Genomic DNA, 23,249 nt, shown 5'->3' on the forward strand with positions numbered 1-23,249 from the left:
ACGCACGCAACGTCACAGATTAACTCTAATGTATAAAATTAGGATTTTTTTCCGTGTTCTCCCGCCTCTCTCTCCTGCCTTTTTTTCATTTTTCTACGACAACTTGATCCGGTGAACGTCATCCGGTGGACGCGACCGTCAGAGCGCAGAGGCTCGGCCTTTCGAAGGCTCCACCACCCCCCCCGCCCCCGCCGTAGTGTTTACAAAAAAACAAACAAAAAGTTCAACGCTCGCGCAAAGCGCGCCAAACGGTGCCGACGTCGTAACGCGCGGCGTCGTAACGGTAGTGTTCCCATGATGGGGGGGGGGGGGGCCGTTGCCACAGTGGGGTTTCTACCAGGGGGCTCCTGGCGGGGTACGGGACCCTTGAATGAACAGCAGTGCACCCCTGCCCCCCCGACTGTCCCCATTCCCCCCTTCATCAAGTGCCCCTCAATTCAGAGACAACTTCTTGGGATGCTTGGGAGGCACTGGAGTTCAAGTTGACGAGGTGGCGGCGACTCGCAAACGCGAAACCTCCCCCCCACCCCCCACACCTCCCCTATGCCGCCATCTCTTCCTTCCTTCTGACAGATTCCACCAGCGGCTGCACGGTCGACACAGGAACCTCCCCCCCCCCCACCGCCAAAGCCACCCACATCCCGCCCCCCCAACCCAGGGACCGGACCTCTCAGTCAGATCCAACTCGCCACGGTTTGCATTGAGTGTGCGGAGGGGCGTGGGAAACCCCCACCACAGTGAGATAGTCGCGCTTGCCTGCTCGGTGGCCCCCCCCCCCCCACCCCACCCCCGGCCCCCCACCCCCATGCAGACGACCGTGTGCTAGAATCGCCACTGTGGTTGTGCGAGCGGTGGCTGTGGAAGGAGCGCGATCGCTGTCAATGGGAAAGCACGGGGTGTCGTTTTTTCTTGTCGTCGTTTTTGGAAGAACTCTTGTTGTCGCGCACGCTGCCTACCCACACGGCACAAACCCACCGTCTGCTCTGCTATTTGTCCACGCGTCCACTCGTGCCACCACCGCCGCCGCCATTAACACAACCCTGGGGGGGGGATGGGGGGGGCTCAATTTCCCAGTGCCCACCGACCAGTTAAAAAACAAAACCACAAAAAAAAAACCACACGTGTCGTGTAAAAGTAAAAAAAACAAAAAAATAAAAAAACGAAAACCGAACACAGCCTCGTGCGGACAACCGTTTCCCCCGACGGGCGCCTGGGACGAACCTCTGCGGCAAATGGTGCCACGATTGCCCCCCCCCCATACCCACCGTGCCCACCTCACCCTCAACTGTCGTCATCCCCAGGTCGCCCCCGCCCCCCCCCGCCAGCTGCCCCGTCCGGCACGGCGTGGGTATTTACGGCATTCCGTGGTGTCGACGCCGGGGGCGTAGATGGGAGGGTGGGTCGGTGCTGTTTGGCCGAGTGGGGGCGGGAGGGTGGGGAGGTGTGGTCGCAGGCGAGGAGCCGGCAAGATCCCGGTGTGTGCCGTGCTGCCGGGCGCCGGCTCTACTGGTTGCCGCTGGCCGAGTAGGAGAACTGGGGGAAGTGGGGCCGCCGCTCGTTGTCGAGAGACTCCATGCTGTCGTCTGCGGAGGTGGGGAGAGGGCAGGGTGGTGGAGGGGTTTAGACACAAATACACGGGCACGGTGGCAGTGCTGGTGGTAGATGTGGTGGTGGTGGTGGTGTTGTCACTCATAACAGCTGGGCAGCGTAATGTTGACTATGGTGATGGTGGAGAAAAAGACGACGACGATGATGATGATGCCACTCACGTCGGTCTGGTGGCATGCTGGCGGTGATGACGAAAGTAAAGCCCGGTGGGAATTAAGTGGCGATAATGGTGGCAATGGTGGCGATGGTGGCGATGAAGGTGCTTACTCACATCGGTCTGGCGGCGTGATAGTGATGGTCTGTGCCGTGAACTCCTCGTCGAAGTACCGCGTGTCCGTTTCCGACGTCACGTGCGGCTTGAAGGGGGGTGGCAGCTACACGGGGTGAGTGGGGGGGGGGGGCGACAGAGCGACACGTGCACTGCCTTAATACGTTGGCGTACGTGCGTCGTGTGTGTGCGTGCGAGTACAATACCGAACACGAGTGTGTGTTTACGTGTGGGGAGCGGTCGCGTCGGTGTAGCGCGCTGCGCTGCGAACCTGCCCCCCCCAAGTTCGACTCCCGCCGATGGCCAACGTCAGTAACAATTGTGTGAACTGGTACTGGGCCTCCCCTAGGTCGACTCGGCCTCAAATGAGTACCTGGTGCAGTGTGTAAACATCGCCACGACAAAGACGTACGCCATGCCGGCCTTAATTCGGTGCTCACGAACAAGCACTTGCCCCAGGTCGTCTGTTAAAGACGATAAAAAAAATAGGGATCTTTCTCTTTAAAACGGGCTGTAACCATAACCTCTACAATATTCATCGAAGCGTTATAGTTTTTCTCGCTTCTACCGATTTCTACGCAAGTTCCACCTCGTCCGTTTGCACCAGTCTCATCCGCTTCTACACCGGACAGGCTCCCGTGTGCAGCCAACCTCTATGCCTGGCGATCAACGTCAAGAGCCGCCCCCCCCCCGCCCCCTTGGGGTGCACGGCAAATTGGGGAAACCGTCCCGGGCCCCACGCTCTGGGGGGCCCAGGCTTTTGACGTCACGGTGTCAAGACGTAATACTTCGGCAGGGCACACGCGGTGAGATTTGCCCCGGGCCCAGCACGCTCACCCCCCCCACCACCCGCTAGCGAAAGTGACCACAACCTGCCCTCCAGAGACATGTTAGCGACTAAGACTATACCGTAAACTATCAACGAGTGACCCCTGTTGCCAGACCCGGCGGTGGATTCGTGGCCTTCACTTTGCGCTGCTGCGGATGGAGCAGCTTTGTCGCCTGGCTCGGCAAGACGAACAGACCGTAAAAATAACAACGATGAATCTGTACCGTACGTCTCATTTGCTCCGTCCAGTTCCGTAGCAAGAGTTTCATTCGTCCGGTCTAGCTCGTTCGAGAGGAGCGATAGCAAGCCACGATTGATGACGACGATGACCGAACGCCCGGCCCCAACGCGACCGCACGGTTCTGGCCGCCCGCACCGACCTTGCGCTCGTAAACATCCTGCCAGTTGGTGCCGGCAAAGAAGCTGTGCCTCATGATCTCCTTGGCGTCATCGGGTCCTCCTCCGAGCCTGCGCGGCACCGCACACACGCCACACCGAGGGGGTCACCGCACCGCAAAACACCGCGAGGTCACCGCACTGCACACGCACCGCAAAATAAATACCGGCTACTTGTTCAAGTGGCATCCACCCCATAACTCTCTGGGGCAACGGCAAGTTGTTACAAACCACACCACCCGAGTACGATTCACAACCACTGCTGACAAGATAGAAGGGAGTGATACCTGAACCGGTCCTGCAATTTCGCGTAGATATTACGCGGCTAAATACCGCGTACGTATACGCGGTATATTTGAGAACGATTCTTTAAGGCCGCTCTATAAATTATTATTATTTATCTGCTCCATGCCGTCTGAATTCACCTCGCACACGGTCAGACGCGGGATGTCGTCCGTGTAGCGATTCGTGCTACTCGGCAGGCGGCTGTGGTGCGATTTCGTTTTGTGGGCCCACTTTTTTTTTGGAAGACATCTACTCCCGCACGGAGCGAGGGAGACACCCGCAGCAGGAGCAGCGTGCAAACGGCAGCCGAGGGCGGAGACAAACGCTCAACCAGCCGCCAGGAGGCTACACGTGGGGCATGTTGTTCATCTCGGGTGTCAGACTCGGAATCTTCAGCAAAACACTTAGCGATAACTTGAGCAATTCTATGAGCTGTAAAACTCTTTTTCACAGATGTCCAGTCGGGGCCGGTTGAGAACGTTACCACAACAAACAATTTTAAAAAACACGATTGAGTGCAAGTATTAGGAAAGGTAAGCAAAGCACTCATTTTTTTTACACTTTTTATTTTAGAAGGTAAAGCCCACCGATCTATTTGCTTCTTTTTTAGAAGAGAGCTGGACGTGTAAACGATAGCTCAACAAAGCGGCTCATCAATCACGTGGAAATTCATACAGCAGCTGAATAAGTCAAGCCCAACCCCTGGACGGCCTCAACCGGTGGGCACCCCCCCCCCCCATCCATGCCCCCTACGCGGCGACGGCGAGGTCAGGGCCCCCCTCCCGCCTCGGCGTGCCGTGGGGCCACCTCTTTTTGGGGTCCTTGAGGAGCAGGCCGGAGAGCAGGGCCTTGGCGTCGTTGGAGAGCGTCCGCGGGAAGCGGATGTCCTCCATGAGGATGAGCTCAAACAGCTTCTCGTGGTCCTGGTTGTAGAAGGGCAGGCGGCCGCACATCATCTCGTACATGACCACGCCCAGGCCCCACCAGTCCACCGCTCGCCCGTAGTCATTGTCCTCCAGCACCTGGGGAGATGAAGCAAGGAGAGTTGGGGTGGTGGTGGTGGGGTGTGGGGAGAGAGGGGGTAGAGATAGGAACACACACAGCAAGGCAAGAGTGTTGAGGGGGGGGGGGGTTAGGAAGGAGAGTTGGGGATGCACACACACAGTAAGGGGGAGAGGGTTAGGACTGAGGTTATAATTGGGAATAGGGTGACACGACTGGGGTTAGGGTTAGGAGGTAGAGTTAGGATTCGCATGCACACCCATAACACGAGAGATTATTAGGGTTAGGGGTAGCAGGGATAGGGACAGATAAATCTGGACCGAAAGACACGGGGACAGATACAGGGGAAGATAGACGCGTGGATAAACAATGCCACGGATACATGGACACATTAATGTACGGGGCAGACAAGGCCAATCGAACACTGGGGGACACCGAGACAAACAGACCTTGGGGACATGGCGACACGGAAATAAGGAAGCCCAGAGACATGGGGATGAAAATTGCTCAAGAACACGGCAACCTGATGACACAAGAGACGCATGCGGACGTGAAAAACACGGAGACACTGAGACACGGTTGCATGGTCACACTGAGACACGAGACTTGCTGGCACAGGAACACGACGACACGAACACAAGTGAGCGGTGACATGGAGACTCGGGGGCAAGAATAACTCTGACAAACAGGCTGTTGGCGGGGGGGGGGGGGGGGGGTCCAGTGACACACCTCTGGCGCCAGGTACTCGGGAGTGCCACAGAAGGTCTTCATGGTGGCGCCGTCCGTGATGCCCTCTTTGCACAGCCCAAAGTCGGTGATCTTGATGTGTCCGTCCTTGTCCAGCATCAGATTCTCAAGCTTCAGCATCGGGGGTGCGGGGTGAAGCGGACGGAGGAGGAGATTGTGAGCAGGTGCCCAACGGAGGAAGGAATCAAATTTTCAGCCCCCTAACTAAAATAAAAAAATTAAGTGGGACCGGTTTTATTTGATTTCGCTGTAAAAGTAGCGTGGACCCGCGGCACTGCGTCCGGTTTTACTCTGCCTGCTGCTGTGAACCGGGAAAACCTGCCCATCGTGTCCTGGAGATACCACCGAGCAAGCGGACCCAGGGGCGAACACTGCCACCGTTCCCGTCTTCAAATTCCCCGCCGGCGTGCCGACACGGCCTCCCTCCGCTGGCTTAACGACGACGGGAGCGCTTTAATAAAAACGTTGCACGTGTGAGGACACCAAGGCCCTCGTGCGAATCCACTACTAGGCGGCAGCGCGGCAAACTCCACCGCTGTCGAGTGTGCCCCAACAGAGCGGTGCGCGGAGATATCCGTGCAGGAAATCGTCACGGCCCAAAAGGCCGAGGGACGAGAATGAGGAGGGAGTAGGTCACCTTGAGGTCCCGATAGACGACGTTCTTCTCGGTGTGGAGGTAATCGAGCGCCGATACAATCTCGGCGCCGTAGAACCGCGTGCGCTCTTCCGAGAACACGCGCTCGCGTGACAGGTGGAAGAACAGCTGTGGGGTCGGGCGGCGCAGAGCACAAAAGGCACGTAGCACACACACACACACTGCAGGATTAGCGCTCCCACACATCACTCATGCACTACACTGCTGGGGGAATTGCCGTTACCGAACTCCTATGAAAGACAGCACGGCACACAAGAGGGTGTGGACAGCACCATTTTCGGCCACATTTGTGTCTGCTCAGTGCCGATGATTTAATACGGCACCATGAGATCGTTTAAGGCCGAACCAATCTAGAAGAGGACACAGAACCGTTTCAGATTTTCATCGCCGATATTGGCCACGAGCACGAAACGAACGAGAGTCCCCGCGATCGTGGCGCAGTGTGGTGGTAGCCGTGCTGCCGCTCCCCAACGGCACTCGTACATCAAGCGCACGCACACCGGAGCCTCACCTCTCCGCCGTTGACGTACTCCATGACAAAGCACAGGCGGTCGTGCGTCTGGAAGGAATACTTGAGCGACTGCAGGGTGGGGTGGGGGGTCGGGGAACCAACAAACAATGAGGGCACGGCTACACCGAGGCCCAGGTGCCAGGCTTTACAAAAAGGGGGGAGGGAGGTGACATTGGACAAGAAGGTGCTGCACCCCCACCCCACGGGTGAGGCCAGCCACGCTGTTCCACAACAGCTAAACGCACACTCCAGTGGACGTCACTACAGCGCGCTATTAACACATTCCTGCGGAGGGAGCTGGTAGGAACGTTGGGTTGCTCGGTCAATGGCCAGGGTCAACGGCGGCGTGGTGTATTCCGCAAATATGCCCGACTGTGAGGGCGGGCACAAGCCGGCGTGAGTAGGTTAAACGTTGAGTTTTATAAGGGCACCACGGGGTGACCAGCCCCTCCCCACCCAGCCCCACCCCTCCCCACCTAGGCCCTCCCCATCCTCCCCTCTCCAGAGCCCCACCCTGCACGACGGACGGACACAATAATCCCCTGTGGACTGGTGTAACCAGGAGGTTCCTACCAGTAAGAAAGCACTGCAGTCGTGCGGCAGTGATATCGCAGACGGAGTGCATGGAAGTCACGCGAGCCTTTTATTCTTATCGCTGAAGTGTCACAATAAACAGTTGTGCGGAACAAAACAGGAAACAGCCAACGTGTGTAGCTACTGGAGGAAGAGCCGTTGACTATTTTTTTTAAACACTTTGCAACCATCGGTTGAAAGAGTTCATGCATCATCCGTCCATCCTTGTTGTAAAAGGGGGCAACAATGAATGACTCGCTATGAACACAAGTTTAGATTACTGCGCGATTGTTCAGCGTCGTACAGGCAACTTTAGAGAATAAAAAAAAAAACATTTTAAATGTTGGACGAGTCCTCGGATTCGAAAGCTGCGAGCTCCATGGTGCCAAGATGTCAACAAGCTCGCCTGGTATGCAGGATGTGGTGGGTTCTATCCCGACCCTGACACCTGCTGTATATTTGGAGTTTGTGAGTCTCTCTCCCCTCCCCCCCCCACCCTAAACATGGATTTCTCTCCGGGTCCTCCAGTTTTTCCCCCCACATTTAAATCAACGTGCGTTCAGTGCAATTGGCTGCTATAAATGACCACGCGATAAGCCACTTCGTTGAACTAACAATTGTGGCCACGTCGCTTCTGAAAGAGCGCTGTAAAGCTCAGCGGGCCTGATCTGCTGATCGTTTAAATGGTTTAAAGTTTCCATACCGTGAGAAATGGGTGTCGGCAGCTTTGAAGCACTCGGTTCTCCGTGAGAGTGTGCGCCACCTCGTCCTAACGAGCACCCGCACACAGGCGACACCCGTCAACCGCACGACACGGAAAACACCGAGTCGACAAGCGCACGACACGGAAAACACCGAGTCTACAAGCGCACGACACGGAAAACACCGAGTCGACAACCGCACGACACGGAAAACATAGTCTACAACCGCACGACACGGAAAACACCGAGTCTACAACCACACGACACGGAAAACACCGAGTCGACAAGCGCACGACACAGAAAACATCGAGTCTACAACCGCACGACACGGAAAACACCGAGTCTACAACCACACGACACAGAAAACATCGAGTCTACAACCGCACGACACGGAAAACACCGAGTCGACAACCGCACGACACAGAAAACATCGAGTCTACAACCGCACGACACGGAAAACACCGAGTCTACAAGCGCACGACACGGAAAACATGGAGTCTACAAGCGCACGACACGGAAAACACCGAGTCTACAACCACACGACACAGAAAACACCGAGTCTACAACCGCACGACACGGAAAACACCGAGTCTACAACCGCACGACACGGAAAACACCGAGTCGACAACCGCACGACACGGAAAACACCGAGTCTACAAGCGCACGACACGGAAAACACCGAGTCTACAAGCGCACGACACGGAAAACACCGAGTCTACAACCGCACGACACGGAAAACACCGAGTCGACAAGCACACGACACGGAAAACACCGAGTCGACAACCGCACGACACGGAAAACACCGAGTCGACAAGCACACGACACGGAAAACACCGAGTCTACAACCGCACGACACGGAAAACATAAAGTCTACAACCGCACGACACGGAAAACACCGAGTCTACAACCGCACGACACGGAAAACACCGAGTCTACAACCGCACGACACGGAAAACATAAAGTCTACAACCGCACGACACGGAAAACACCGAGTCTACAAGCGCACGACACGGAAAACACCGAGTCTACAACCGCACGACACGGAAAACATAAAGTCTACAACCGCACGACAATCACCGAGTCTACAAGCGCACGACACGGAAAACACCGAGTCTACAAGCGCACGACACGGAAAACACCGAGTCTACAAGCACACGACACGGAAAACACCGAGTCTACAACCACACGACACGGAAAACACCGAGTCTACAACCACACGACACGGAAAACACCGAGTCTACAAGCGCACGACACGGAAAACACCGAGTCTACAAGCGCACGACAAACACCGAGTCTACAACCACACGACACGGAAAACACCGAGTCTACAACTGCATGACCTACAAAAGGCACACAAACAAACTACCCAATTCACACAACAAGACACAGGATTCCCCGTATAGCTGTTACCAGACTGTTGGGGCAAGCATTGTCCGCACGCACCGATGAAGGGCGGCACGGCACACACGAGGGGGGATGTGTGGCCAGCCCCATGCCCGGCCGCCTATTGGCGATGTTTATACACCACACCAGGTACTCATTTTAGGCCGAGTCGATCTAGGGGAGATAGTAGTCATTGGTGTTGGCCACGAGCGGGAATCGAACCTTGGTGACCGGGATTGTAGCGCAGCACACTAAAACCACTGCGCCACCGCACACTCTCATCGCCACAACAACCGCCATGCGCCACCAAGTGGTTGTGACATCACCACGGCACTTGTGCCAGGCCATGTGACGTTAAGGCCACGTGAAGTGTCGGAACGCCCGCTGGCAGGAGGTCACAAGGGCAGACCCAGGTGCAGAGGTCACAAACGGGTTTTGATTCCTTACCCGTACCCAGCCTCACCAGGGTCGCAAACAGGTACCCGTACCCAGCCTCACCAGGGTCGCAAACGGGTACCCGTACCCGGCTGGGTGCGGGTATCGGGTACCCGATTGCGACCTCTGCCCAGGTGCCACGGGTCGACTGAGATGACCGGGCCGATGCACCAGCTGTGCCAACCTGCCGTGTTTTACCCACACACGAACTCACGAGGGCCCCACGCGCACCTTGGCCACGATGACTTCCTTCTTGAGGATCTTCATGGCGTAGTACTTCCCCGTCGCCTTCTCCCGCACCAGTATCACCTTGCCGAACGTGCCCTTCCCCAGCAGCTTCAGGTAGTCGAAGTCGTTCATCGTCTGCCGAACACCAACACAAGACACGCAGGAGGTCAGCATGCCAGCAGCGTGCTTCGAGCTGATGTACATTTCGGCGTGCTACCGATTGAGCTACCGAGCGAGCATGCTATAGATGGGACCATTGCAGAAGCGTGTGTATGCGCACATGCATGTGTGTTCATACGTGTGCCTACGTGTGCATTCTTATGTGCGCACACTTGAGTGCGTATGAACGTGCGTGCATATTATGTCTATGTGCGCGTGCCTTCGGATACATATGCACTTGCGTGCGTGCGCTTGCGTAGGTACGTGCGTACGTATGCGTCTGCGCGCATGTGCAGTGTCGACATTCATTAGGCGCTCGTGCCGTTCCCCAATATAGTTTTCATGCACGTTGAACTTCTTTCGCACCGTACGAAGCCAACCGCGCTAAATCAGAGGTGCGAGGGAAGGACAACCAAACACAAAAAGCAGTTCTACAGAAATGAGTTTTCAATCTCGTGCATAGCTCCAGTCAGCAGGTTCCTATCAATCCCCCATAAAGGCTAAATAGGGGATCATTGTCTTTGTGCGTGTGTGCGTGTGCATGTGCGTGCGTGTGCGCGCACCACGCGTGGCTTGGGCCGTGTGCTGCAGGTCTCCATGCCCTCGGTGCACGGGCCCTCGCTGGGTTGGCTTGCCGTCACGTCCATCCTCTCCTCCTCCTGCTGCGCCAGCCGGTCAGCCACTGTCTGTATCGCCCGCATCCACTCCTCCCTGGCGCAGCGGCGGTGGGCGGCGCGGGGTGCGGCACGCGCATGCGGAAAACGGGGCGACCGCCCACCCAGTTAGAAACACGAACCGCAAAAAAACCCCGCAAATATCCGAATGCGCAAGCGAGTAAACGCGAGCGCGCGTTCGAGCGAACGCGTGAACGTTTGCGCGGGCAAGCCAACGGGCGTGCGACCACGTGCGTCGCCTTCTCGGCGTTTCACCAAGCGAACGACTGCGTACGCGAGCACACACGCCACGCGAGCACACACGCCACGCGACGGAGTAGGCGAGCGCGTGCGCGAGTCGGCGCACATTTCGAGAGAATGAGCGGGCGGAGCGCCTACCGCTCATCGGGCGTGTCGACGTGGAACGTGCGCTCGATGACTGTCGTCCACTGCAGGCAGCGGATGATGAAGGTGTTCGGCCGCGGCCGCTCCGTCTTCATCAGCTGGCACTCTGCGAGCACGCGCACACGGCCACGCGGCGGTCAGAGGGCGCCCCTTTCGACCGGCACCACGTGCCACAACACCCGTTTCGGCACGCACGCCGCACCGCACCGGCTGATCGTTTTGACACGCAGATATCCTACGACAACTGTGAGGGAACCGATGGCCCCCGCAAACTTCGTTCAGTACGGGTATCCACGCCCACACGGGAGAACCGATACTTCGAAACGGCCCGTAGACGATACCCGTCCGTCACGCGCTTCTACCTGGGACCTACGACACGAAACGAACGCGGCCGGCAAAAGAAAACCCGGTGCAGGCATCGCATCGGCACGACGAAGGTGACCCCTGACGACGATTGCTCTCGTTGTCACTGCACAATGCCCAAGTGCGTATTCGTGCACGATGCTGCAAAAGGGATTTGAAAGGGAAACCCGGATGAGGCAGTTGCCAGACACTCACTATGCACATGGCCAGGTATGCAACCCAGGTCGCTGGCATCCAAAGTTTGCTTGGCAGTTGAAAATCAACCAATTTAATGAATCGTCACGACTTCGGGGTGTCCATTCGAGTAAGGATTTAATCTTCCGCTTCGTTTTGTCTGGACTCGCATTTGTACTCTGCGCCTCATATCAGAGGTCGCAAACGGGTTTTGATTTCGTACCCGTACCTGGCCGCACCAGGGTCGCAAACAGGCACCCGTATCCTACCCGAAACTCGGCATCGGGTAGGGTACGGGTACCAGATTGCGACCTCTGGGATGAAGCCATGTTGCAGGCGCGGGTGGGTTGATTCTAGGAACTTAAATTGTGAGAAGAGTCAAGATGTTGGGAAATGAGTGACAAACGGTGACTCATCAGTGACTCACCAGTGACTCACGGCCTACCCGTACCCGTACCCGGCCACATCAGGGGTCGCAAACGGGTACCTGTACCCGGTAGGGCTAAGTATCGGGTAGGGTAGGGTATGCACATCTTCTCTGCGCTGGCCGTGCCGTTGCATCGACATTGCAGGGCTTCGTTTGCGCCGTGACGAATGTGTATTTACTCATCTGTGACATCTTGGGAGCAGGAGTCTCGCAGTGGTCAGGGCATTGCGCTAGGAACCTGGCGACCCGTATTCGATCGCCGAACACGGCTAACATCCTGGGCTCTTATAAATTCAACGAATGTCTGGGCTGCTGTGCAGGAGGAGGCCGATAGGGCAGCATTACCAGATACGTTTAGAAGCAGGCAACAACCACCATTCCTTCCGTTGCAATTCCACAAATTGTCACGATACGATTCAAGAAAAAAGTAACTTTTTTTTAACCACACATCGCGGTCAATGAATGTCGCACCGCACTAGCGACAGCTGGAGCGGGGGCCCTGCATGCAGTTAAGGGCACAGGCGGAAGCGGTTTGGCATCTGGCACAGCGCCGGCAACTCACTGGCCACGGAGAAGTTGTTCAAGGGGTCTTGCTGCTCCGCCACCTGAGGCTTCTCCTTGTAGCCGATGAAGGAGCCGTCTGCCTTCAGGAGGAAGTAGCGTGCGCGCCATGTCTTGATGTACTCTCCTGCACGGCGGGCAGCGTGGGGAACATGCGCACGCACGCACACGTGTACACACACGCGAGTCAAGCGCCAGGCTCATCCTCCCCGCATACGATATAATTTCACAATGATACAATATCAAGTTTTGCAAATTAAATGAAACTAAACTATTAAAAAACATTATTTTACCAGGCGAGGCACACTAAAGTCATGTTGCTCTTTTTCAGATGCGACCTGGCCACAAATGATACCTCATGCAGAAATTTATAGAAGCCAAACTCTAAACGTACGTTCATTGTAAAACGTGGAGAGAAAAACCAGAGGACCCGGAGAAAAATCCACATGACCACAGGGTGGGCATTGAACCGAAGACCTTCTGTACACTAGGCGAGGTAGTTAACACCTCGCAACCACAATATCAGCTTTCAATAAATTTTTTAAACACGTAGCCTTTCATGACCGACATTACGATTTGTAACTTTTTTTGGTGCAACATCGGGTTTTGGACCCCACCTCGCCAACTCACCTCTCTTCTGCAGCCATCCCTCCTTCACGATGCCGACCTCAGTCATGGTTGGGAGGCGCCGGGCCGCGCGGCAACCGCCCCCGTCAACGCGCCGTGTCGCCGATCACGCGCAAGTCTACGGGTTGGTGACGGCGCACAAGGAAACAAACGAATGCAGCTATACAACAACAAAAACAACAACAAAACAACAACCGCCATTCGCCATTAAGTGGTGGGGATTTCACCACGGCGTCTGTGCACTTCAAGGCCACGTGAAGTGTCGAACGCCCGCTGGCAGGTCGTCACGGGGACAGACCCAGGAGCCGTAGATTGACCGAATGAGATAACTGGCCGATGCACCACCTGTGCCTCGCCTTCGTGTGCCTACTCGCTGCGTTTCAGCCACCCTGGGGCTCCGCTCATTGGTCGCAAGCGTCGCTCCTGTGCCCCCACACACAACCAACCATTGCATACGCACATACATGCATAGAGAGACCATACATTTTTAAGAAGCTCACCCATGACACATGGTTATGTAGAGGGCCCTCCCATCAGCACTGCCCACTTTAAAAAACTGCACACCCGCTAAACTCCCAGCCCCAACACCCACAGTCATTGGCCTCACTGCTTGTCACAAGCGGTGTTCACGAGCGGGTCAAATGGCCCCAACCCCTACTGCCCTGTATCACGCGGTCAAGCAAGAAGCCAGAAAATGTTAAATGTGGGGGAAAAAAAAATCGTGATTTTCATGATTGCTTCAGGAATAAAACGGGACAGACTTTCAGAAACTATACCTGGCCAAACCAGGACCTTTGGTAGCTTTACAAAAACACACGCATAGTATATGCACACAAACATGTACATTAGGTGTGCAAAGGGGGCACAACGGTTTGAAGGTTTCATCTTAAATCTAAAATATAAACCCCACTCAAGGGGGTATCACAAAATCGTACAAAACTAAATCCAAGATAAAAATCGGGTAAAACATACGGTACAATGAAATGCACTTAAGGGAAAGCAACGAGGAAGTAAGCGAGTCTTTGCATTCCCTCCGAAAACACACGGAGACACGGAGTGCACCAGCTTGTCACGGGGCAAGACAACCCGTTCAATTGGTGGCTACCGCCGCCATCACCAGTGGCAGATAATACCCAAACCTAAACCAAAGCTCAACTATTTTTAATTTACAAGATAAGGTCTACCGAGCACTTTGAGAAGCAACCTGACCATCACAAATCGTAGCTCAACAAAGTGGTTCATCATCACGTGGAAATTGATCGGAGCAAAATAATCCAGAAACACGTTTTTAAAATGTGGATGGACAAACCGGACCCAGAGAAAAATCCGTGTGACTACGGGGAGAGAGACACGCAAACTGCAAATATACAACGAGCATCAGGGTCTGGACTGAACCCATGACCTTTTGCATAATAGGCGAGGGAGCTAACATCTTACCGCCGTGGCAACCGCGTTCATAGTTGGAGTTTGCGGTGTCTCTCTCCCCGTGGTCGCGTGGATTTTTTCTCCAGGTCCTCTTGTTTTTCCCCTCCAAATTTAGAATCACCATCACGCGTTTTAGATTATTTGGCTGCTATACATTTTCCAGATAAGCCACTTTATTCAACTATCGTTTGTGGCCAGGTCGCTTCCGAAAAAAGAGATACAATAGCTCAGTGGACTTTACCTGGTGAAATAAAATTTTTTTGTTTTATCTGACCGATGGCTGTGACAAGTCCTCATTGTTGGACCATCAAAACGGTGCACAAGGGGGGGGGGGGGGCATCGACTTCTCGGCTCGCTGGAGCAGCTTCGTCAGCCAGGGGAGGTGTCCAACAGTTGCCTGGCACTGCCACAACAGCAGCAAGAGCCACTCCCCCTCTTCAAGCTCACCCATTTCTCCCTCACGTTCCTCGGGACGTGGGAGGGGAAGATACCAAGGGCAGCATATCGAAAGCCGATCTTGAACGAGGCGATTGCAGGTTTCAAATGGGATCCTAGGTGGATGTTCACCGCCTAGTGTGAGAATGGCAGCCTAATCTTACGGTGGGGGGGGGGGGGGGGGGAGACAGATCAGCTCCACAAAATATCAATGGCGTCATTGACGTGGGCTCACATTGACAGTTCTGCCCCCCTTACAGTCTGGCAGGTAAAAGTAGTCTGGTCTGATGTACATCCAGGATGTTGTGATCATGCACCATCGGCGATCAAACACCACACCGTTAATTGAGAGCCCACGAGCTGCGCATACATCTCCCAACCTGCTGTTAATAACGATATAAATGATGGCATGTAGCTCCCAATCACTCCCAACGATCAAATATTGTTATGCACTCACCGACATTCAAGTCACCTAATAGTATTACTTTCCTCGAGTGACCTTGGCCAACCTGTCAGAAGGCAATAGGAGACTCGGCCTTGCCCGTGTCCCTCCACGGATGTTCATCTTTTTAGTGGCAGCGTAGGAAAACCACCACCCATTCATTGCCCGCCGTTGCTCGGGATGTGTGCCCACAACAGCCTGGCAACGGTCTAAAAGGAGCAACAGCCGACCGCATAAAAAAAACACCCGCACACCCAACATAGGTCACATCAATGACACGGGCAAGGCTGGGTCCCCTACTGCTTTCTCTCGCAGGTCTCGCACCTGACGGTGAATGGAGAAGCGAGACACTCAGCAGGTGTCAACTAACATGCCGAAGATAATGGAAGGAAGACTTAGAAGGTTTGGGCTCTTGTTTTAGAACAGACAAAGAAGTAGATGCAAATAGAGGATATGGAGATCATAGAGACCCACAAACAAGAGATCCATAAACCAAAAAAAAAATCACTGATAAACTCACACACACACAGAGACCCTTAGATTAGAAGGACTGTGGAGATGCCACCAGTGCAGTGCAGGGAGCAGAGGGTGAGATCCAAGGATGCGGTGGAACGAGATGCGAGGGCAGTGGATGTGAGGAGGCGGCACAGAATACGTGTGCGGAAATAAAATGTGAGCAGCCAGCCAAGAAGAAGTGAAACTGGACAGCGTTCACGTTTTGTAAGGAGAGGGTTGCCAACAAAAACGCATAAGCAAGCTACCAGCATTGCAATTGTTTTCATAGTGCAATTACTGTACCGGTGACGGGACCGAGACCATCTCCTACGGCTTGAGAACCTTGTTTAAAATCACTGGCGGATAAATAAAATAAAAAAAACACAGATTCCAACCGCGGACATCCCAGCGGTGCGAGCTCGGCGTCTCCGATGGAGACGCTACGAGCCCGAGGACAGGAAGCCTGAGAGACACGAGAGGTAGGACTGCTGACAATGCTCAGCTCTGGTGCAGAGTGCGTCACAGCCAACCAGTGGTCTGGCTACTGCACAACAATATAATCATGTACGCGGTATAACACAAACTCCGGTATATTAAGGATCCTCAGAATACCAGGCTAATTTAAGAATGCCCCAGACGCGGTCTCCCCGACAGACCTGGTTCTTCACCCGAGGACGGCTGCTTGCGTTGTGGCGGAAACGTCGTGAGAATTATTTTTTATTATGTTTTATTTTTATTATTTTATTACTTTCCTTCTACATGACTTTACCGAAAGAACCAAGAAGTACGAAGAAATGTTCTAAAAACCATAACCTAAAACTTTACCTGCAGCCGTTACGTACAGCGGTTGCAGTACTATGCTGGGCTTGCTGCCTTGGCACGTGCAGTTTCTGCGCAGTGTGGTAGCTACGAGCCAGCATCGTTCTGCATCGTTCTGCAGCTTTGCGGGCGAGGAACCTTCAATATTCAGGAGGGTCCCAAAAAGCCTCGTTATATGCCAGGACAACCACACATGCCGCGGCTATGCCGACTTAACGAGTGTCGTGGTCACACACCAACAATCTGTACCGTTGCTGTACCAAGTGTCGCCAATGGCCTTTAATGATAAGGCACAACATTGCGCAATTACAAATCGTGCGTATTGGGGGGGGGGGGGGGGGGGCATAAGGATGGCGGTCACACTGTCACAAGAAGATAAACTGTTCTGATGATCATAGGGAACTAAATAATGGTCAATTTAGAGGCAAACCGATTGGAAGAACGAGCTGGTTTGAGCAAAGGGGGTTTCGACCATTCACGAAAATCGGCAAGATTCTTTAAAATACAACCGAATATAAATTCGTGAGAGTTCTTCGTTGTTGGTAAGATTGCGTAAATATAAAAGTGTCCATAATCAACGTTTTTGGGTTTAGATCGCGTTATTTATAAATGTGTCGTAACCCTCCACCACCCGACACGGCCAATCAGTCAAAAAGTGTCACGTTGACAAAAGACAAATTAGTTCACTGCTTTAGCCCACCGGTGTGTTGAAGCGTGAAACCACAACATTTACAATTTGAGTACGACGTTTCGCTGGTAATTGCATCCAGCATCATACTATTGGTAGCGAAAGCCTCCTACAACATGTTAAACAAAATATAAATAATTACCATTAAACTTGGCTTTAGCAGGCTATGAAAGGCATTCATTTCAGTGGAAACATGCAGTCATCCAAACTCTGGCACACAAACCTTAAAAAAATACTAGAGAACTTGAAAATCAATTCATAAAAACCAGGATCAGCAACAGCGAAAAGGGACAGTGACACGAAAACAATGTGAGAAGATAAGTCCGACGAGGCTTTTCACTCACCAACGCCGGATTGGATAAAAAGAAAGGTTTAAATGACACGTGGCAACAGTATAAACCGCTGAAAATTCACCCAAGACAGGCATTAGAAGCGATAGTGAATGATCTTTAGAAAAAAACGATTGGAAGAACTTTAGAAGGCTTTAAAGTGAGACTTCAAATAAATCCGAGCAAAACAAAAGTCAAGTACAAGTAGATTTAACAAAAATATAATCATTGTAGAGACAACTGCAAAAACTACCAGAATATTACATATCTGGGTCGATCATGGAAGGCAGACTGATCAAAATGAGGAAATAACAAGGAGAGTAAGATCAGGATTGAGTATATTGGTCGCGTACGCTTTCAATAACGGACAAAGGTGCCTGACGAATAACTTTCGCAATGTGTGTGTATTGCCTATCAGGACATAGGGATCTTAAAAAACATGGACAATGACAAATGAGAAGATCTAAAAAGTGCGCCAAGCAAGCGTGGAGGGGAATGCTTGGAATTCCAAGAGAAAGTTCAATGCCGAGACGGCCAAATAAAATTCCCCAAAACACAACACCGAATTTCGATTTAAAGCTTTCGCGACTGCAGGGATTCATCTTCTTGGTTCTTTCGGTAAAGTCACGTAGAAGGAAATAATAAAATAATAAAAATTAAACATAATCAAATAATTCACGACGTTTCGGCCACAACGCAAGCAGCCGTCCTCAGGTGAAGAATCTTTAGGAAACGTAAATTGGGCAGGATACGTCTCCATAAAGGGGTTTCGTGGGCAGTAGATGCCAAGATCACCGTGCAAGTTAGTTGGTAGGGACGTGTGCAGGTTGTGAGATGATACATCGAGGTCATCCAGCAGCGGATAAATCGTTGACGCAGCACGGCCACGCAAAACGCACTCTTGCACGGCGCAGTAACAGTGGTCACACGCCACGCACGCTCACAAACAACAATTATGATTGTAAATGGAGATTCTGTTTAACAAACCGCTACGATGGCAATGACACACAAGCACATCCTGTATACGTGCAACCGTTATAACGCACGCACGCGCGCAGAAAAACAAGAATTAGGGTATGACAGTGTTTAAGCAAGCAGAATAACCCCAACAATAACAACAATACAGATGACCAAACCCACCCCGGTAGTGCTCGATCTCGTCAGATACCAACAACCAAATTTTTTTTAATTTTTTTATCAGGTCCAGAGCTATGCAGCTCTTTTTTCAGAAGTGACTTGGCCACAGATGATAGCTCAGCCAAGTGGCTTATCATGTGGAAACTTAGAGCAGTAGCCAAATACACTCTTGACGAGTCTCAATGTGCTTGGGAAAAACCGGAGGAACCCGGGAGAAAACTCCACGCGACCACGGGGAGAAAGACACACGCAAACTCCAAATATATACAGCAGCAGCAGGCGTCAGGGTCAGACCCACGACCTCTTGTATACCAGGCGAGGTAGTTAACATCTCGCCACAGATTGGAAGCCAAGCAGAGGACTGGGCCTGCAAATTTCTGGGAGGGGCGACTACCACCACACACACACACAGGTTGTTATCTACAGGCTGCTGGGGGGACTAACGTTATCAACAGAAGGTAGAAAACAATTCCATTATTGTACTGCACTTACATATATGCTCCCGGCGTCTATTGCACCCCCGGCTCCATCAATACACGAGAACCGGTGATATGGGGTTCCTCCCTTCACTACTATACACAAACACCACTTGTATACAATACACACTAGTATACACCACATACACTTCTATATAAACTAAACTATACACTGCTATACGCTACGCGCACTGACCAGCGTGGTGAAGTATGGTCGAAAGGCCCCCCACAGGCAAGGCGGGTTGGGTGTGCCGGGAGAAGGCCCTAGTGCAGTGGATTGACAACACAAAGTGCCGTTCTAGAGGGTAAACAAAACAATCAATAACAACAACACCACCACCACAAGCGTGTAGTGTTTAGCAAAGCACAGAGGGAGGACCCCACCCACAAGCATCGCTCTCTCACCACCACCCTCACCACCCTCACCACACACACACACACCTCACAACCCACGCCGTGACGTGAGCCCCTCGACAGACTAACAAGCAACTTAGAAGAAGTCACGCACGGAGGAGAGGCTCAACGTCCCTCGCGATGTGGATATTTTAAACTCTCTCTAAGCCAGAGGGCCCGGCACAAGTAGGCCTCAGGCTTATTTTGTAACCGCGGGCAGTGGGAGGCTGTGTAGAGGCGAGGCCTACCGCGTCCGCCTTTGTGTCTCTCTCTCTCCGCTCTCTCTCTCGCTCTCTCTCTCCTGCAAGCTCCTCGTCGACCCGCACCGAGCGACGCGGGCACAAGACGACGACGACGAGAAGGTGGACGAGGTGGACGAAGCTGAGTCGGAGATGTAACAGGAGGGCCGCCTCCGCGCCCTCGCGGAGCCGAGATCTCGCGAGACTTCGCGCCTCCTCTCGCGAGATTTATACCCCTCCCCCCCTTCCCCAACGCACGCCGCCACGGACTTATGCTAATTCACGCGCGCGCGTCACGTGGGCTCATTTGAATATGCTATTCTTTCTAGACTTGAAGCTTTCCTGACTGCAAGGAATCATATTCTTAGGTGTTTTCGGTAAAGTCACGTAGGTAAAACATCAAAATTAATAAAATAATCACGACGTTTCGGAGGCAACACGGAGACTTGTGTTGCCTCCGAAACGTCGTGATCTTTATTTTTATTTTATTATTTTAGATGTTTTACCTACGTGACTTTACCGAAAACACCTAAGAATATGCTATTCTTTGTTTTTTTCGGTAAAGTCACGTATATAAAGATAAAAGAATAAATTAAATAATAGCATACGACGTTTCGATTGCAACACAAGCAATCATCATCAGGTGTAATGAAATAGCGATATAGAATCTAACCAGAAAACTACAGACAGACATATAAGCAGACAGATATCACCAAGATACATAGAGATATCACGAAGATACATTTAATTTATTCTTTTATCTTTATACGTGACTTTACCGAAAAAACCAAAGAATAATTCCTGCAGTCACGAAAGCTCCAAAAATTAAGATTGAATATGCTAATTAGGTGCGATGATGGAGTTTGCCATGCCCGATAACTAGATTTGAAGCTTTCGTGACTGCAAGGATTCATACTCTTAGGTTTTTTTCGGTAAAGTCACGTAGGTAAAAAAAAGAAACAAAAAAAAAGCATTCTTTTATATAAATAATAAAATGATGCATAAATAATTAATCATTAATATTTCTATTTTTTTATTTTTACCTACGTGACTTTACCGAAAAAAAAACCGAAGAGTATTTGCCATGCCGTGTTGTTCTATGTTAATGAGGAAGCAGGCTGCGTATGTTGATGTGACTGGCTTACGTTGGATGCAAATGTGGTTAATAATTATTACTTAGAGCCAGATGTTAACTCCTTCGCCGATATGCAGGAGGTCGTGGGTTCGATCCAGACCCTGACTCCTGCGGTATATTAAAGATATTCAAAATCAAAATTGTATATTTGGAGTTTGCGTGTCTCTCTCATCATCACGGTGGCTATGAGACGTTAACTACCTCGCCTGGTATGCAAGAAGTCGTGGGTTCGATCCTGACCCAGACGTCTGCTGCTGTATATTTGGAGTTTGTGTGTCTCTCTCATCATCACGGTGGCTAGGAGATGTTAACTACCTCGCCTGGTGTACAGGAGGTCGTGGGTTCTATCCCGACCCTGATGGCCTGCTGCTGTATATTTGTAGTTTGCATGTCTCTCTCTCTCTCTCCCCGTGGTCGCGTGGAGTATTTGGCAGCTGCAAAACATTTACACGTGATGATGATGACAAGCCACTTCGTTGAGCTATCATTTGTGATAGCCAGGGTCGTTTATGAAAAAGAGCTAAATAGTAGCTCTGTGGGGCCTAGACCTGGTAAAAAAAAATGTTTATTTGGTGACCCTGCTGTTACCGCTGCGTTGGCAGTGGTGCACAAGTAATGCTCACAAAATAAACCTATTAACCCAGCCGTCAATGCACATTTTTTTTATATGTGCACTATTTTCGTTCAACTGAGCGATCCTCCGCGAGATGTAACCGAGTCATCCTGGTGCTCGAGTGTTCGTGCGTGTGGGCATTTAAATGCGGTACGGGAGGACGTGGAGCTGAGTGGACTTGCCGATGACCGGTACCAGCAGTGTCAAGATCGGCCTCTGTGGAGGAGGTTCGTGAAGGACGCTGCTGCTGCTGCTGCTACTGGGCAATTGGAGGCAGTCGCCCTCCAGCAACAACAGAGGACAGAGAGGTGCGACACTCACAACAACGAGTGGAGCGGCAGGCGGATAAAATACAGCAAGTTGGCAGAATAGGGCGTACAGCTGGTGTGCATCTACCGGTCATCTCAGCCAACCCATGGCACCTGCTGGGTCTATTTCGAAACCTCCTGCACCTAGCCTGGCACAGTAGGGGGGTACAGCTGGTGGTGCATCTACCGGTCATCTCAGCCAGCCCATGGCAACTGCTGGGTCTGTCCCGAGACCTCCTGCACCTAGCCTGGCACAGTAGGGGGGTACAGCTGGTGGTGCATCTACTGGTCATCTCAGCCAGCCCATGGCAACTGCTGGGTCTGTCCCGAGACCTTCCTGCACCTAGCCTGCCACAGTAGGGGGGTACAGCTGGTGGTGCATCTACCGGTCATCTCAGCCAACCCATGGCAACTGCTGGGTCTGTCCCGTGACTTCCTGCACCTAGCCTGGCACAGTAGGGGGTACAGCTGGTGGTGCATCTACCGGTCATCTCAGCCAGCCCATGGCAACTGCTGGGTCTGTCCCGAGACTTCCTGCACCTAGCCTGGCACAGTAGGGGGTACAGCTGGTGGTGCATCTACCGGTCATCTCAGCCAACCCATGGCAACTGCTGGGTCTGTCCCGTGACTTCCTGCACCTAGCCTGGCACAGTAGGGGGGTACAGCTGGTGGTGCATCTACCGGTCATCTCAGCCAGCCCATGGCAACTGCTGGGTCTGTCCCGTGACCTCCTGCACCTAGCCTGGCACAGTAGGGGGGTACAGCTGGTGGTGCATCTACCGGTCATCTCAGCCAGCCCATGGCAACTGCTGGGTCTGTCCCGTGACCTCCTGCACCTAGCCTGGCACAGTAGGGGGGTACAGCTGGTGGTGCATCTACCGGTCATCTCAGCCAACCCGTAGCACCTGCTGGGTCTGTCCCGAGACCTCCTGCACCTAGCCTGGCACAGTAGGGGGGTACAGCTGGTGGTGCATCTACCGGTCATCTCAGCCAACCCATGGCAACTGCTGGGTCTGTCCCGTGACTTCCTGCACCTAGCCTGGCACAGTAGGGGGGTACAGCTGGTGGTGCATCTACCGGTCATCTCAGCCAGCCCATGGCAACTGCTGGGTCTGTCCCGTGACCTCCTGCACCTAGCCTGGCACAGTAGGGGGGTACAGCTGGTGGTGCATCTACCGGTCATCTCAGCCAACCCGTGGCACCTGCTGGGTCTGTCCCGAGACCTCCTCCTGTCAGCAGCGAGCCTTCAACACTTCACGTGGCCTCAAAGTGCACCTAGCCTGGCACAGGCGCCGTGGTGACGTCACCTAGTGGCGAATGGTCGG

General features: G+C 52.9%; 1 protein-coding gene across 4 annotated transcripts; it reads right to left on the bottom strand.

Moving 5' to 3' along the window:
* Positions 1-780: 780 nt before the first annotated feature.
* On the bottom strand, positions 781-20,061 carry LOC133356301 (RAC-alpha serine/threonine-protein kinase-like). Of its 4 annotated transcripts, none has more exons than XM_061573745.1 (15): positions 19,878-20,061; positions 19,433-19,500; positions 12,994-13,108; positions 12,365-12,490; positions 10,833-10,944; positions 10,344-10,491; positions 9,625-9,756; positions 7,578-7,643; positions 6,302-6,370; positions 5,773-5,898; positions 5,118-5,246; positions 4,194-4,408; positions 3,086-3,173; positions 1,880-1,982; positions 781-1,583 (listed from the first exon to the last, which is right to left on the bottom strand). In XM_061573745.1, exons 3-15 carry the CDS (start codon positions 13,037-13,039, stop codon positions 1,504-1,506), a joined length of 1,440 nt encoding a protein of 479 aa, XP_061429729.1. In that variant the 5' UTR covers positions 13,040-13,108; positions 19,433-19,500; positions 19,878-20,061; the 3' UTR covers positions 781-1,503. The 4 variants fall into 4 exon arrangements, with proteins under 4 accessions (XP_061429729.1, XP_061429728.1, XP_061429727.1 ...); XM_061573744.1 differs by having other exon boundaries at positions 19,433-19,534; XM_061573743.1 differs by lacking the exon at positions 19,433-19,500.
* Positions 20,062-23,249: the final 3,188 nt, after the last annotated feature.

The sequence above is a fragment of the Lethenteron reissneri genome, chromosome 53, assembly GCF_015708825.2.
Source record: "Lethenteron reissneri isolate LAM-NWPU_2019-01 chromosome 53, ASM1570882v1, whole genome shotgun sequence".
Classification (NCBI taxonomy): Eukaryota; Metazoa; Chordata; class Hyperoartia; order Petromyzontiformes; family Petromyzontidae; genus Lethenteron; species Lethenteron reissneri.